We start from the raw sequence: 15013 nt of genomic DNA on the forward strand, positions 1-15013 counted from the left end.
GCAGCAGCGAGTGAGTCAACAACCAGTGGGCGGGGCTTCTCAAGATGAAATCCGCCTTAAAAGAGCCTCGCACCGGCAGCCAGCCTTAAACGTCGTCCAGCGTACTCCACGAATACCAGGAAGAAGAGCTCCAACAGACCCAAGTAAGTTACCAAAATGCATGAGTGACACTTTTGCCTTTAAAATATTGACACGTAATTCGTCTGCGGGGTCTTGGCGATCATTTTGGGAGTCGTTTTTAGCGTTGTGACATGACATGACATGAGAAGACTCCCCCTTGTTACTACTACCCTTTAAAGCAGGGGTCGGGAACCTTATTGACGAAAAGAGCCATAAACAATTCATATTTTCAAACATTATTCCTTGAGAGCCATACTCAGAATTTAAAAGTAAAAATAGATGAAAATGTGTGCATTTATTAATCATTTCACCACTTTGAAAGTAAAAAAAGTCTCTGAATTCTTTTAAGAATATTTTTTCACTGTTGCTAATCAATGAGTATCAATGAGAGTAAGCATGCAGAAGAGTATAATGAAGAAAAATTATGATTAAAAAGGCACTAGAGATAGTGTCAGCGCCACAGTGTGACGCTCCCATTGGTGCGTTCGGGACTTAGACTGTCTCTCACCAGCGGTTCACATACTTTATCACACAGGTTAGCGGCGAGCCATATACACCCATCAAAAGAGCCACATATGGCTCCCGAGCCATAGGTTCCCTACCCCTGCTTTAAAGTGTTGACATTTTTTTTACTGGGAAAACGCACTTTGTGGAGTAGCACCACCAATTTCGTTATAGGCAGCTGTGTATAATGATAATAAAGGCTTTTGATATGATTGATATGATTTGTCTCGGCGATCATTTTGTGAGTCGTTTTTAGCGTTGTGACATGACATGACAAGACTCCCCCTTGTTACTACTAGCCTTAACACTACTTGTTTTATCTTTAGCTTACTAACTGTACGGCTTATTTTTTCCCCATTAGCCTCGCTTGTTTTACCCAAGACGTCGAAACGTGCTGCTGCCATGTCGTTGAGCTCATTTGAAAATATTTATTTTAGTCAGAGTCACAATTGAACCGCTGAGTTAAGCTTCCAAAGAAATCTATTATGTAACTGAAAGTTAAATCCGGTTTTTAATTTTTTTTATTGTTGTTTTGCAGCTGTCAATCATTATTTTTCTTTCCTTCTTCCAAAGAAATAGATTAAATACCTGAAAGTGAAATCCGGTTTTTACATTTTTTTATTGTTGTTTTGCAGCTGTCAATCATTATTTTTCTTTCCTTCTTCCAAAGAAGTCAATTACGTACCTAAAAATTAAATCCGGTTTTATTTTTTTTATTGTTTCTTTGCAGCTGTCAATTATTATTTTTCGTTACTTCTTCCAAAGAAATCGATGACCTACCTAAAAATAAAATCTGGTTTTAATTTTTTTTTTAAAATTCTTTCTTTGCAACTGTCTATTTTTTGTGACTTTTTCCAAAGAAATCAATGACCTAACTGAAAGTCTTAAATCCGGTGAGACCAGAAACAGAACAAGATCGCATTAACTCATTCACTGCTGTTGATGGACACTAAATCTATTTTAAGTGACAATTTTTGGTCATCTTAAAAAAAATAAACGGCCCAAAGACTTGTCATCCACAAACATGAAAACGTCACTTGATGACAATATTAATATTCTGGCCACTCCGCAGCACAAATTGCATTTTTTTCACTCAATTCAAACCTTGCCTTCTGTTTTCCAGTCCGGTTTATTTATGAATTGAGGATAATGAGCTGCGTGTCTTCAAAATGACCCAAAAGAAGCAAATTCATCAGTCCAGGTCATTGAAAACCGCTGCGAAAGGGTCCTGAGCCTTTAAGAAGTCCGTCTTAGGTCGCTTTACAAGAGTCCAGACACCTTAGGAACATTTAAATACTATACACTTGGCACCAAGAGCACAAATGATGCATTCTAATATTAGAAAATGAAAATGCTCTTCTGATTTTCTCTTTGAAGCCATGAGCAAACTAGCATACCCACTACAACTGGATGCCTACCCACCACTAGCTGGAGTCTACCCACTACAACTGGATGTCTACACACCCCCAGAGTACATACCAGTACCTCTGCCAGGTATGTCAAGGATGGGAAAGTTACCAGCTAACATGCAATTCTACCCAAAACAGGGTTGTTTCAAATTACAATTTCCGATGACACGTTTGGATCTGGGACATCTCTAATATACGCTTGTGCCCCCACTTTTTTTTTAAAAAACACCCAAACCTCTGTTGCCGCACAATCGTCCTTTATTGGCACTTCACCGCCACATTACTTGCATTCGGAGTTCAACAGTTTTTTTACCGACTTGTTGACTAAAGTCCCAAAAAGAGGATTCATCCCTCCCAAATTCTTAATGGTTAACTCTTCAGAAAGCACCGGGTGTCAGCTGACTTCTTGTTTGCCATATGTCCCCCCCCCCAAGGTCCCAAGCCCACCTATGTCTTGCCGCCGCCAATGCCGAATCCGTCCCCACCCGTCAACGTAAGAAGAAAAAAAAACAGGACGCCGGAACGGTCATTTGGACCAACCGCTGACGTCGTAATTGTGTTTTTACAGAAAGAGTTCAGAGGGACCATCAAAGACTTCCCCGGAGCCGACCCCCTCAAAGACGTGGAGGTCCTGAGGAAAGCCATAAAGAGCAAGGGTCAGTTCCATCTTCTCGCCTTTTTTGCTCTAACCTGTTTGCAAACATATTTAAATATCGGATTTGGCTGGATGCAAACCGTCTCGTGATGAATTTGCGCTGACATGTTGATTTCTCTAGCGTCACCTTTTGTATGAAATAATTTGGGGGGGGGGGCAATATACCTCGGGATTTTTCCCATTTAAATAAGAAAGAATGCATTGTGTCGAATTGAGCTCTTCGGATTTCTATTTTCTTGAATTTGATATTGTCGCTGGGCTTTTTTTTTTTTTTTGCTTCGCTCATGTAAATATAAATATACTACTGTACGTGTTTTTATTTTTTTGCAATACGTTTTTGACGTTGACAAGCCACCTTAAAAGCAGCCTAAACGCGCGTGGCCGTTCTTCTTTAGTTCTTGACACATTAATTTGTATGGCCATTGTAAAGTTGACCCGTATTTCTTCTGGCCCGGGAAATCAACTCAAGGCTGAGCTGACATTGTGTGTGTAGTCTTCCTCGTGCCAAATCCTACTCCTACTTCCGTTCCTAGAGGGTTTTATTCCAAAGTAGGCGGTGACAAAGATGGTAGAATCTAAAAGAATGCAGTTTATATTTCACAGATCGACAGGCCATCGTTGACTTGCTGGCGAGTCGCTCAAACAAGCAACGCCTTCTTCTGCTAATTCCCTACAAAACCGCCTATGGGAAGGTAAACTCTGCTTCCTCTTCATTCTCGGGGCTCAGGCTGGACACAAAATGGGCCCATTTCAGAATACTAGTTTCCATGTCTAAACTAGGGATGTCCCCATCACATATTTTTCTTTTGTTTTGGCGAGCACGGGTGCCATTAATTCCAAGTTTCCATTTCCAGGATTTGATCAAAGACCTCAACTCGGAACTGTCAGGCGACTTCAAGAAGCTGGTCATGGCCATGTTGAAGAGCCCGTCCGAGTTTGACGCGTCGGAGATGAAGCGCGCCATCGAGGTAAAGCGACGCCGCTCCTGCCGGCGGCAAAATCCCGGGGCGATGGCTTCCGTTAGGCTCGTTCAAAAGGCCAGGAGACCGTTGACGCCATTTGTGGCGCGCCGCCTCTCCTCCCCCGCAGGGCCTCGGGACCGATGAAGACTGTCTCATCGAGATCCTGTCGTCGCGTTCCAACAGCGAAATCAAGGAGATGGCGCGTCTTTACAAAACGGTTGACGAAGACGGCGGCGCCAGCGAGTCGATGGAGGACGCCATCACCGGCGACACCTCCTGCAATTTCCGCAAACTCCTGATTTCCCTCGCGCAGGTACGCCGCTAAAACTCACCGCGATGCCGCCCCGGCCACGACATTCTTTTTATCGGCTCTCGTCCACGTAGGGCAATCGTGACGAAAGTACCAACGTGGATCTTTCGCTGGCCAAGAAAGACGCTCAGGTAAGCGGCCCTTTCAGAAAAAAATCCCTTTTTGTTTATAACCGAGTAACTCTCTCGCCAGGCCCTCTACGCCGCCGGGGAAGCGAAATGGGGGACGGACGAGTCCAAGTTCAATGCCGTCCTTTGTGGCAGGAGCAAAAACCACCTCCGGGCAGGTGGGCACTCAAAATCAATCAATCAAAGTTGGATGGAGACATGAATGCCCATGCGTTTTGGTGTCTCACATAGTTTTTGAGGAGTACCTGGAGATGTTTGAAGTGGATATCGAGAAGAGCATCCGCAGGGAGATGTCGGGAGATCTGAAAAGTGGAATGCTGGCTGTGGGTAAGGACCACTGTCGGATCTAATCCATATACATTCAATAACTTCGAATTAGAGGAAGCACACAGAGTCAGCCGTGATGAGTTTTAACTAGCTTCAGCTGAAGCAGGGAGTCAGAGTAGCCAGCGCCAGTAGATGTACTAACCTCCAGCCTGACCAGTTTGAATCCCCGCCTGCCTCCAACAGATCCGCTAGTTTTATTAACAAAGATCATGTGACATAGATACAAACTTTAGGTGGGAAAATGTGAACAAAGAAATGGGCGTGTCATGGTAGATGACGCGCCCCTAACTAATAAGTGTCATGATGGAAATTTCCACTAGGCTATGCAAAATTATATTCTAGTGACTCCACTAAATAAACCAATTGACTAAGAAAAAGCATAAGAATACATTCCATACTCCACAACCACTTTTGCCCATTTTCTCTATTAATGGCTCATTGCAGTAATAATAATGTACATCAATTACATTTGAGAGGAGTGTGTGGGAGGGTTATACATTGGCTGAGGGAATAATATATTTTTTAAAATGGATATGTTACATATACGCTATGTTAGATATACATATGTTTCCTCCTCTAATTTGCGGAAATTCTCTTAATACGGGTGGTTATGGAACAGATTAACTGTGACACTCGAGGGAATACTGTCATTTTTTTCTTTACTTAACAGTGATAAAAGTCCATTTAAAAAGTCACGCATAACACGCGCTTATTTTTGCAGTTTGTTTCACCTTAGTTGCCACTTCACACTTATTATAATTCCAGCCGTAAGCCTTCTTGGGAAAGCAAATAAGGCCGAAAAGTTTGAGAACCGTCAATCATTTTAACATTGTGCAAATGTGATCGCCACTTTTTCAACTGTTAAATATTCTATTGTGACTATAAACGTCCTCGTTTTAAACAAAACGTGGTTGGTTATCTTATAGCGCTTCTATACAGATTTTGTTGGGGGTACTCGGAATAATCCGCTGTAAAATATTTCCCCTAATATTAATGCCCTGTATCATCTTTTCTCTTTTTTTCTGCTACCATTAGAGCAACTGTACTCTTTAAATGCTTCTTTTGGATGTTGTGTTACGATCCAATCCGCTTTTCATTGTGTGCACTGCGGTGGCATGCCTGCCTGACACTCACTTTTCCTATTATTTATTTCAAGGTTATGTGTGTTTGTGTTTATCATTTGTTGTATTGCTATCGAATAGCAAGCGGCTCAGATTACGACTGTGTTTTCTCTATTCTAGTGAAGTGTATTAAAAATACACCGGCCTACTTTGCTGAGCAGCTTTACAAATCCATCAAGGTCAGTCACACTCTTCTTCTTTATGCACGCTTTTCTACTTTTTTACCGATGCATTTTACAGAGCGCTGCATGGAAATAGAAAAGTTGAACTCTCTCTCAAAGCTTTATGAATTCTGCTATTGGGACGATACAGGAAAAATAGTTTTTATGTGACACAATTGATGGGAATTTTGCCATTAGCGTATGGACTGGGTAGCATTAAATATATTTTTGCTGGTGCGATCATTCCTTTCATTTTTCTGATGCGTACTCCAGGCCTGCAGAACCACCCTCATCCGAGTCATGGTGTCCCGTTCCGAGGTGGACATGCTGGACATCCGCCAGGAATATTTGAAAAAGTACCACAAGTCGCTGGCCAAGGACATCAAGGTGAGTAGCCTCGCCGAGCCAATGGCGTCGGTCGGTGGCCAGCCAATGAAAAAAAGGCAGGCAGGCAGGCCAAAGGCTTCCCCCCCCCCCTTATCTCTTAACAGGACGGCACATCAGGGGACTACAAGAATCTCCTTCTCAAACTGTGTGGCGGCAATGACTAAAACCAATCGCAATCCTTTTTGCCGTCGTATCGTCAAAGCCTTAATGCTACATTTGCAAAGCGCAAAAATGCATGCACGCCAATCTAGATGTAGCCTTGCAAGCGAACACTAAAGCCTTCTATTTTTTGGGTTGCTCAATATTACATTTTAATTTTACAGAGCAAGTTGCTTTACATGATTTTTTTTTTTAAAGCCTTATTGTTAAATTTACATAAATGTAAATTTCTGTATTAACAGAATTGGTAATCTGCTTCATCTGCTGAAAGTGGAATCGCTTTTCAAACGTTCTGACTTAAAATAAAAATGTGCCACGCAATGTAATCTCTATTTCGGTATTTCCTGTTCATTTTGGAGGCATTTCTGGGTCACTGGGAATAGAAAGTGACTCAAAATCAGCAGAAAAACGACCTGTCATTGGCCTAAAATGAGGTGGACGCTCTGTGGTTTCACTGAATTGATCATCAGCATAACAATGAAAATATATACACATTGGTCGAATCCATCTCCAATTCAATTATCATCGTCGACCCCACGTGACGTCACGTCGACGCCCATTGAAGAAGCGAGCGCGACAGGTCGAAGCCCCGCCTCCTCAACCAAATTTGGGCATTGCGCGCCTGGTTGATTGACAGCGGGCAGCAACTGCTGACTCACTCAGACATAACGGAGGATACAGCGGAGCGGAGTCTCGGCGACGGAGTTGCATGACTTCTTTTTGTTTGTTTTTTTACCTTGCCTTCCTCCTTCCCTCGGCCAGGCGGCAAGCAACATGGCTCCGCGTGCCTTTCCCACGACTGCGGCGCTGTGAACGGTGCTCTCCTGATGCCGCGGCGGCTCAGGAGAACTCGCGTAAATTGGCTAATCGCTCGCTACTTCGGATAGCTTACGGGTATAAGCGTTAGCTTGGCGGAAGCTAAGGCGGCGGCTCAGGCGGGGTGGAACAACGGCCAATACGGGCCACCACCAGCCACCACCACCACAGCAATGGAACCCAAGCACAAAGAGTTACTGGAGCGCTGCCACCAGAACTTGGAGTCCGCGGTGGACGCCGACCGGCTGGTGGAGCCAGTAAAGGTAAACCATCTGATTTTTTTTTACTGCGAAAACGCAGTTTGTGGAGTAGCACCACCAATTTCGTTATACGCAGCCGTGTATGATGATAATAAAGGCATTTCATTTATATAATTCGTCTCGGCGAATATTTTAGGAGTCGTTTTTAACGTTGTGACATGACATGACATGACCCCCCCCCCCTGTTACTACTAGCCTTAACACTACTTGTTTTATCTTTAGCTTACTAACCGTACGGCTTATTTTTTCACCATTAGCCTCGCTTGTTTTACCCAAGACGTCAAAATGTGCTGCTACCATGTCCTTGAGCTCATTTGAAAAGATTTATTTTAGCCAGAGGCAAAATTGGACCGCTGAGTTAAGCTCTTGTTTATTTTTGAATAGCTAGCCATTATCAGTTTGTTGACTCGCTGTTCCCGAATACAGAATCAAAAATGGGGCTATCAAAGGAAGGCGTTACATGCTGCACTTCCTTTAGGGCAGGGGTAGGGAACCTACGGCTCGGGAGCCATATGTGGCTTTTTCCATGGGTGCATATGGCTCTCCACTAACCTGTGAGGTAAAATATGGAAATGACTAGTGAGAGAGCCGAGTCCCGAACGCACCAATAGGAGCGTCACGTTGACACTGTGGCCTTGAGACGAGCTGTAGCACCACTTTAATCATAATTTAGTTTTTATTACTCTTCTGCATGCATCATCTCATTGATACTGATTAATTAGCAACAGCATAAAAATGTTGTCAAAAGAATTCACAGACTTTTGGTGATTAAAAAGTGGTGAAATGACACAAAAAACGCACATTTTCATATATTTTTACTTTTAAATTCTGAGAATGGCTCTTTAGAAATAACATTAGAAAATAAAAACTGTTTATGGCTCTCTCTTTCAAAAAGGTTCCCCACCCCTGCTTTAGGGCGTTATAGAACCATTGCTTTTGACATTTTTTTAAATCATTGTTGCTGTGCAACTGTCAATTATTTTTCGTTACTTTTTCCAAAGAAATCAATGACGGACCTGAAAGTTAAATCCGTTTTTTATTTTATTTTTATTGTTGCTTTGCAGCTGTCAATCATTATTTTTTGTTACTTCTTCCAAAGAAATCAATTACGTACCTAAAAATAAAATCCGGTTTTAAATTTTTTTTTGTTACTTCTTCCAAAGAAATCAATTACGTACCTAAAAATAAAATCCGGTTTTAAATTTTTTTTTGTTACTTCTTCCAAAGAAATCAATTACGTACCTAAAAATAAAATCCGGTTTTAAATTTTTTTTTGTTACTTCTTCCAAAGAAATCAATTACGTACCTAAAAATAAAATCCGGTTTTAATTTTCTTTTTGTTACTTCTTCCAGAGAAATCAATTATGTACCTGAAAGTAAAATCCGGTTTTTATTTTAATTTTTTTATTGTTGCTTTGCAGCTGTCAATCATTATTTTTTGTTACTTCTTCCAAAGAAATCAATTACGTACCTAAAAAGAAAATCTGGTTTTAATTTTTTTTTAAATTTTGTCTTTGCAGCTGTCTATTATTTTTATTTCCTTCTTCCAAAGAAATCAATGACCTACCAGAAAGTCTTAAATCCGGTGAGACCAGAAACAAAAATAAAAAATAAACGCCCCAAAGATTTGACATCCATAAATGTGGAAACGTCACTTGAGGACAATATTAGTATTCTGGCCACTCCGCAGCACAAATTGCATTTTTTTTTCACTCAATTCAAACCTTCCCTTCTGTTTTCCAGTCTGGTTTATTTATGAATTGAGGATAATGAGCTGCGTGTCTTCCAAATGACCTCAAAGAAGCAAATTCAATCAGTCCAGGTCATTGAAAACCCCTGCGAAAGGGTCCTGAGCCTTATAGAAGTCTGTCTTAGGTCGCTTTAGAAGAGTCCAGACACCTTAGGAACATTCAAATACTATATACTACTTTAAAAAAAACAAAACCCCACAAACCTCTTGCCGCACAATCGTCCTTTATTTGCACTTGGCACATTACTTGCATTCCGAGTTCCACAGTTTTTTTTACCGACTTGTTGACTAAAGTCCCAAAAAGAGGACTCATCCCTCCCAAATTCTTAATGGTTAACTCTTCCGAAAGCACCGAGTGTCAGCTGACTTCTTGTTTGTCATATGTTGCAGGAACTCGGGTAGGCGGGCCTCCCAGTGGATATCTCGCCATCGGCATGAACCACCTGGCCAACTACAATGCTGGCATGGTAGGTGTACAATGACGCCAGATCTCCGAATCGGATCCGACCAACCCAAATATTGACATATTTTGTTCGCAAGATTTGTGATTTTCAAGTTCCGTAACCTGCCATTGGGACAACCCTACTTTGAAATGTGGTTGGCCCTTTTTAAAGCACGACGAGTTGGTTCTAACTTTGCCGCCATGATGGAACGCCCATCTTTCCAATTGACAGGCCACGCCCATGTGTCAAGGCGTGGGGTGTTTTCCTCCAAAGCCCTACCTTTCCGCCCTTGCGGCATACCCCTCCATTTACCCACCAGGCGGATACCTTGCCCCTGTCCTTAACCAACTGTTGTATGGCTTGTACCCACAGCCAGGAGGAAGCGCCCCCCAAGGTCCAGGGATGGTCAACCCCGGCGCCCCGTCTCCCGACCCCACCGGCTCGGGGGACCCCTCGTCGAATCCGTCCCTCGGAGGCGGAGCCATGCCGTTGGCCCCACCCGTCAACGTAAGAAGAAAAAAAAAAAGCAGGACGCCGGAACGATCATTTGGACCAACCGTTGACATCGTAATTGTGTTTTTACAGAAAGAGTTCAGAGGGACCATCAAAGACTTCCCCGGAGCCCACCCCCTCAAAGACGTGGAGGTCCTGAGGAAAGCCATGAAGAGCAACGGTGAGTTCCATCTTTTTGCTGTTTGCAAAAATATTCAAATATCAGATTTAGCTGGATGCAAACAATCTCTAGATGAATTTGCGCTGACATGTGGATTTCTCTAGCGTCACCTTTTGTACGAAATCATTTTTTTGGGGGGCAATATACCTCAGGATTTTTCCAATTTACATAAGAAAGAATGCATTGTGTCGAATTGAGCGCTTCTGATTTCAATTTTCTTGAATTTGATATTGTCGCTGGGCATTTTTTTTGCTTCGCTCATGTAAATAAATAAAATACTACCGTGTTTTGCCGTTTAATATACCCGGTATATTAAATGATTTTTGCTTTTTTGAGCCTCCCGTTTGTGCGCCATTTAATATACCCCTGCCGTTTAATATGCTGTTCATGGGGGCATAATTATAGATACTTAAGTTCATTAAAATTCCCAAGTCAGACTTTATTCAGTAGTAAGTCGTTTTAACCTGAGCACTAAGTCGTTTTAGTCTGCAAAACGTTGATGCACCCCGTCACGGCATAAAGAGTGCGTAGGGGAACCATAACTTCCCGTTTGCGAGCCATTTAATATACCCCTGCCGGGTGTATAAAACAGCAAAATACGGTACTGTACGTGTATTTTAAAGTGTAACGTGGCGATAAAAAAATAAAAACTAACAATTCCACGCTTACATAACGATGTCGCTGTAGCCAACAACTGTGTAACTGTGTACCATCTCCATTCAGGCTCTTAAATTAACAGTTGTTTTTCTTCTGGTAGTTAAATTTTCTTTATATATATTATTGGAATATGCTTTGAATTATTTTGTGGCCTGTTAAAAAAACCTTCCATGGACAGTTACCAATAAAATCAATTTCATCATGGAAAAAGGGTAGTGAGTCATCACGTCAAACTGCCATTGATGGCGATGGACGTCCAAGTCAGAATTGATCGGATGTCTATCGTGTCGATAGCAGCCAATGAGTTAATGCTTCTTTTTTTTTTTTTACCTATCCCAATTGTCTCGAGTTGGCCTTTTAATTTCCCACGCACCTCCCCAGTGGAAAAATGTGTTTTGTCTGGTTTCTTTGACATTTTGGCAGCAGCGAGTGAGTCAACAACCAGTGGGCGGGGCTTCTCACGATGAAATCCGCCTTAAAAGAGCCTCGCACCGGCAGCCAGCCTTAAACGTCGTCCAGCGACAGCCTCGTTACTCGAAGAATACCAGGAAGAAGAGCTCCAACAGACCCAAGTAAGTTACCAAAATCTACGAGTGACACATTCGTCTTTAAAATATTCACATATAATTCGTTTGCGGGGTCTCGGCGATCATTTAAGGCAAGGGTGTCAGACTCGGGTTGGTTCGCGGGCTGCATTAATGTCAACTCGATTTCATGTGGGCCGGACCATTTTGGATATAATATTTAGATATTTTTTATAAATTGATTAAAGAACTGGATCAAAAGTCCCGAATATTCCGTTTTTTATAGATCTAAAAAAACAATTATTTGAGCTTTTTTTCTTAGTAAGGGAAAATCTGTTAATCATTATGTTCCATATTAAAGTGGAAATAGAAAATATTTTTATATATTTTTTGATTTTACAAAATGATTTTTGAACAAAAAACAAAATACAAAAAACAAACATGGATGAAAAAAATGCAATGATTGATTTAAAAGGGGGAAAATCAGGAAATATAATATACATCTATAATCTTCATTTTAATTTGATCCTAAAACAGAAAGTCAGCACTCATCATTTACTTTCCCGGGCCACACAATATTATGCGGCGGGCCAGATTTGGCCCCCGGGCCGCCACTTTGACACCTGTGATTTAAGGAGTCGTTTTTAGCGTTGTGACATGACATGACATGACTCCCCCTTGTTACTACTAGCCTTAACACTACTTATTTTATCTTTAGCTTACTTACCATATTTTGCTGTTTAATATACCCCCCATTTAATATACATATATATATTAAACGGCAGGGGTATATTAAATGGCGCACAAACGGGAAGGTAGGATCCACTACGCACTCTTTATGCCGTGACGGGGTGCATCAACGTTTTGCAGACTAAAACGACTTAGTGCTCAGGTTAAAAGTACTTACTGCTGAATAAAATCTGACTTGGAATTTTAATTTAATTTTAATTATGCCCCCATGAACACCATATAAATCTTGCCAAAAAAGCTGTTTAATATATTAAATGGCAGGGCTATATTAAATGGCAAGGGTATATTAAATGGCGCACAAATGGGAGGCTCCAAAAAGCAACAATCATTTAATATACCCGGGTATATTAAACAGCAAAATACGGTACTGTACGGCTTATTTTTTCCCCATTAGCCTCGCTTGTTTTACCCAAGACGTCAAATCGTGCTTCTGCCATGTCATTTAGCTCATTTGAAAAGATTTATTTTAGCCAGAGGCACAATTGAGTTAAGCTCTTGTTTATTTTTGAATAGCTAGACATTGTGAGTTTGTTGACTCACTGTTCATGAATACAGTATCAAAAATAGGGCTATCAAAGGAAGACGTTACATGCTGCACTTCCTTTAGGTTTAGGGCGTGAAGGCTGTCAATCATTCTTTTTTTGTTACTTCTTCCAAAGAAATCAATTACGTACCTAAAAATAAAATCCGGTTTTAAATTTTTTTTGTTACTTCTTCTAAAGAAATCAATTACGTACCTGAAAGTAAAATCCGGTTTTTATTTTTATTTTTTTATTGTTGCTTTGCAGCTGTCAATCATTATTTTTTTTGTTACTTCTTCCAAAGAAATCAATTACGTACCTGAAAGTAAAATCCGGTTTTTAATTTTTTTTTTTATTGTTTCTTTGCAGCTGTCAATTATTATTTTTCGTTCCTTTTTCCAAAGAAATCAATGACATGCCTGAAAGTCTTAAATCCGGTGAGACCAGAAACGGAACAAGATCCCATTAACTCATTCACTGCCGTTGACGGCAATGGACGCGAAATCAATTTTAAGTAACTATTTTTGGTCATCTTAATTTTTTTTTTTTAAACGCCCCAAAGACTTGGCCGCCACAAACGTGTAAACGTCACTTGATGACAATATTAATATTATGGCCACTCATGTAGCGCCATTTCCGCAGCACAAGTCACATTTTTTTTCACTCGATTCAAACCTTGCCTTCTGTTTTCCAGTCCGGTTTATTTATGAATTGAGGATAATGAGCTGCGTGTCTTCCAAATGACCTGAAAGAAGCAAATTCCATCAGTCCAGGTCATTGAAAACCGCTGCGAAAGGGTCCTGAGCCTTATAGAAGTCCGTCTTAGGTCGCTTTAGAAGAGTCCAGACAACTTGGGAACATTCAAATACTGTACACTTGGCACCAAGAGCACAAATGATGCATTCTAATATTAGAAAATGAAAATGCTCTTCTGATTTTGTCTTTGAAGCCATGAGCAACCCAGCACACCCACCACAACTGGATGGCTGCTCACCCCAACTGGATGCCTACCCACCCCTAGCAGGTGGGTTCAGAGGGACCATCAAAGACTTCCCCGGAGCCGACCCCCTCAAAGACGTGGAGGTCCTGAGGAACGCCATAAAGAGCAACGGTCAGTTCCATTTTCTCGCCTTTTTTGCTCTAACCTGTTTGCAAACATATTCAAATATCGGATTTGGCTGGATGCAAACCGTCCAGGGGACTTTATCCACGGCAACAACGCACTCGTAAACGAACAAACAAATTTAAATTAACTTGGATAAATATATACATACACTCAACGTTTAATGTAACTTCACACAAAACTGAATTCTAATTTTGTTTGAATCTTTTTTACTTTTGTAACGGGTTGACTCCACCCGCACGTTCAGCCGGGGTCTTCGAAACGAACGCATCAAGAGTTGTTTGGAACTTCCCGCTTCCCCGTGTCTGATTACCCTAACCCTTTTTTTACATTTTTCGAACCAGCCAAGGTTCTGAATGTGTTGAAGGCTCTCCTTTTGTTGTTATCAAATCCATGTACTTTACGACTATAAGGCACACTTAAAAGTCTTAAATTTTCTGCAAAATGGACATGGCGCCTTATAATCCAGTGTGGGAAAAAAATAAAATGTGTAATTCATTGAGGGTGCGCCTTATAGTGCGGTGCGCCTGATAGTCGTGAAAATACGGTAAATTCCGCTGGCTTTTTCACATATGGTTGACTCGGTCTCGCTATCTCCTGCTAACTGTTTTTCTTTTATCCACAATAAAAGAAGGCTGTCCATCTCGTCGTGAATGTCACTGCGCCGGTGGGAAATGATAGTTAGTCCTTTGGAAGGCCTCTTCTCCTTAATTGCGTCCTTCTGCTTAAGAATGGTGGATATAGTTGACGGATTCCTCCCTTATTGCCGAGCGAGCTCGGTAACACGTACCCCACTCATATTTTTCAATTATTTCGCACTTCATGTTGATTGTCAACGGTCGCCTTTCCGTTGCAAAACTCTGCCGATCCATTGTTGTTTACCTTGTATGTAAATGTAGACCAACGTGGGGGAAAAACGGGTGGGGAAATGCAAAGTCCGCCCAGTGCTCGTAAATATATTTTAAACATGAAAGAGATGCAAAAAAACAGTGCCATGGCCACCCGGCTTGGTCGCATCTCGAAATTTTGATCGTATCTCGGGCGAATTATTCGATCGAATTTTTTGTCGTACCACGGGCATGTTGTACCAAGAGCTGATCGTAGGTCGTAGGTACCACTGTACTACTGTACGTGTATTTATTTTTTTGCGATACGTTTGTGACGTTGACAAGCCAGATGGACGGACAGAGCGCACGTCCCTCTCGTAGTCATCCTCGTGCCAAATCCTACTCCGACTAACGTGCTGGAGGGTT

The 15013-nt window shown here is 41.6% G+C and overlaps 1 protein-coding gene across 4 annotated transcripts in view; it reads left to right on the forward strand.

Annotated features, from left to right (window-relative positions):
- Positions 1–15013, forward strand: part of LOC144084362 (annexin A11-like) — a 21700-nt gene continuing 6687 nt past the window's right edge. Inside the window, exons 1-12 of one of the 4 annotated variants that reach the window (XM_077612706.1) lie at positions 1–143; positions 2002–2118; positions 2468–2526; positions 2602–2689; positions 3292–3380; positions 3543–3656; positions 3778–3963; positions 4035–4091; positions 4153–4246; positions 4320–4415; positions 5657–5715; positions 5971–6569. In XM_077612706.1, coding sequence (XP_077468832.1) covers positions 2004–2118; positions 2468–2526; positions 2602–2689; positions 3292–3380; positions 3543–3656; positions 3778–3963; positions 4035–4091; positions 4153–4246; positions 4320–4415; positions 5657–5715; positions 5971–6360 — 1347 coding nt within the window. In that variant the 5' untranslated portion in view covers positions 1–143; positions 2002–2003 and the 3' untranslated portion in view covers positions 6361–6569. Of the gene's footprint in view, positions 144–2001; positions 2119–2467; positions 2527–2601; positions 2690–3291; positions 3381–3542; positions 3657–3777; positions 3964–4034; positions 4092–4152; positions 4247–4319; positions 4416–5656; positions 5716–5970; positions 7323–9459; positions 9537–9884; positions 10020–10097; positions 10186–11270; positions 11415–13586; positions 13749–15013 lie in introns of those variants that run through there. The other 3 variants (XR_013303786.1, XM_077612708.1, XM_077612707.1) reach the window with 3 other exon arrangements.

The sequence above is a fragment of the Stigmatopora argus genome, chromosome 11 (genome assembly GCF_051989625.1).
Source record: "Stigmatopora argus isolate UIUO_Sarg chromosome 11, RoL_Sarg_1.0, whole genome shotgun sequence".
NCBI lineage: Eukaryota > Metazoa > Chordata > Actinopteri > Syngnathiformes > Syngnathidae > Stigmatopora > Stigmatopora argus.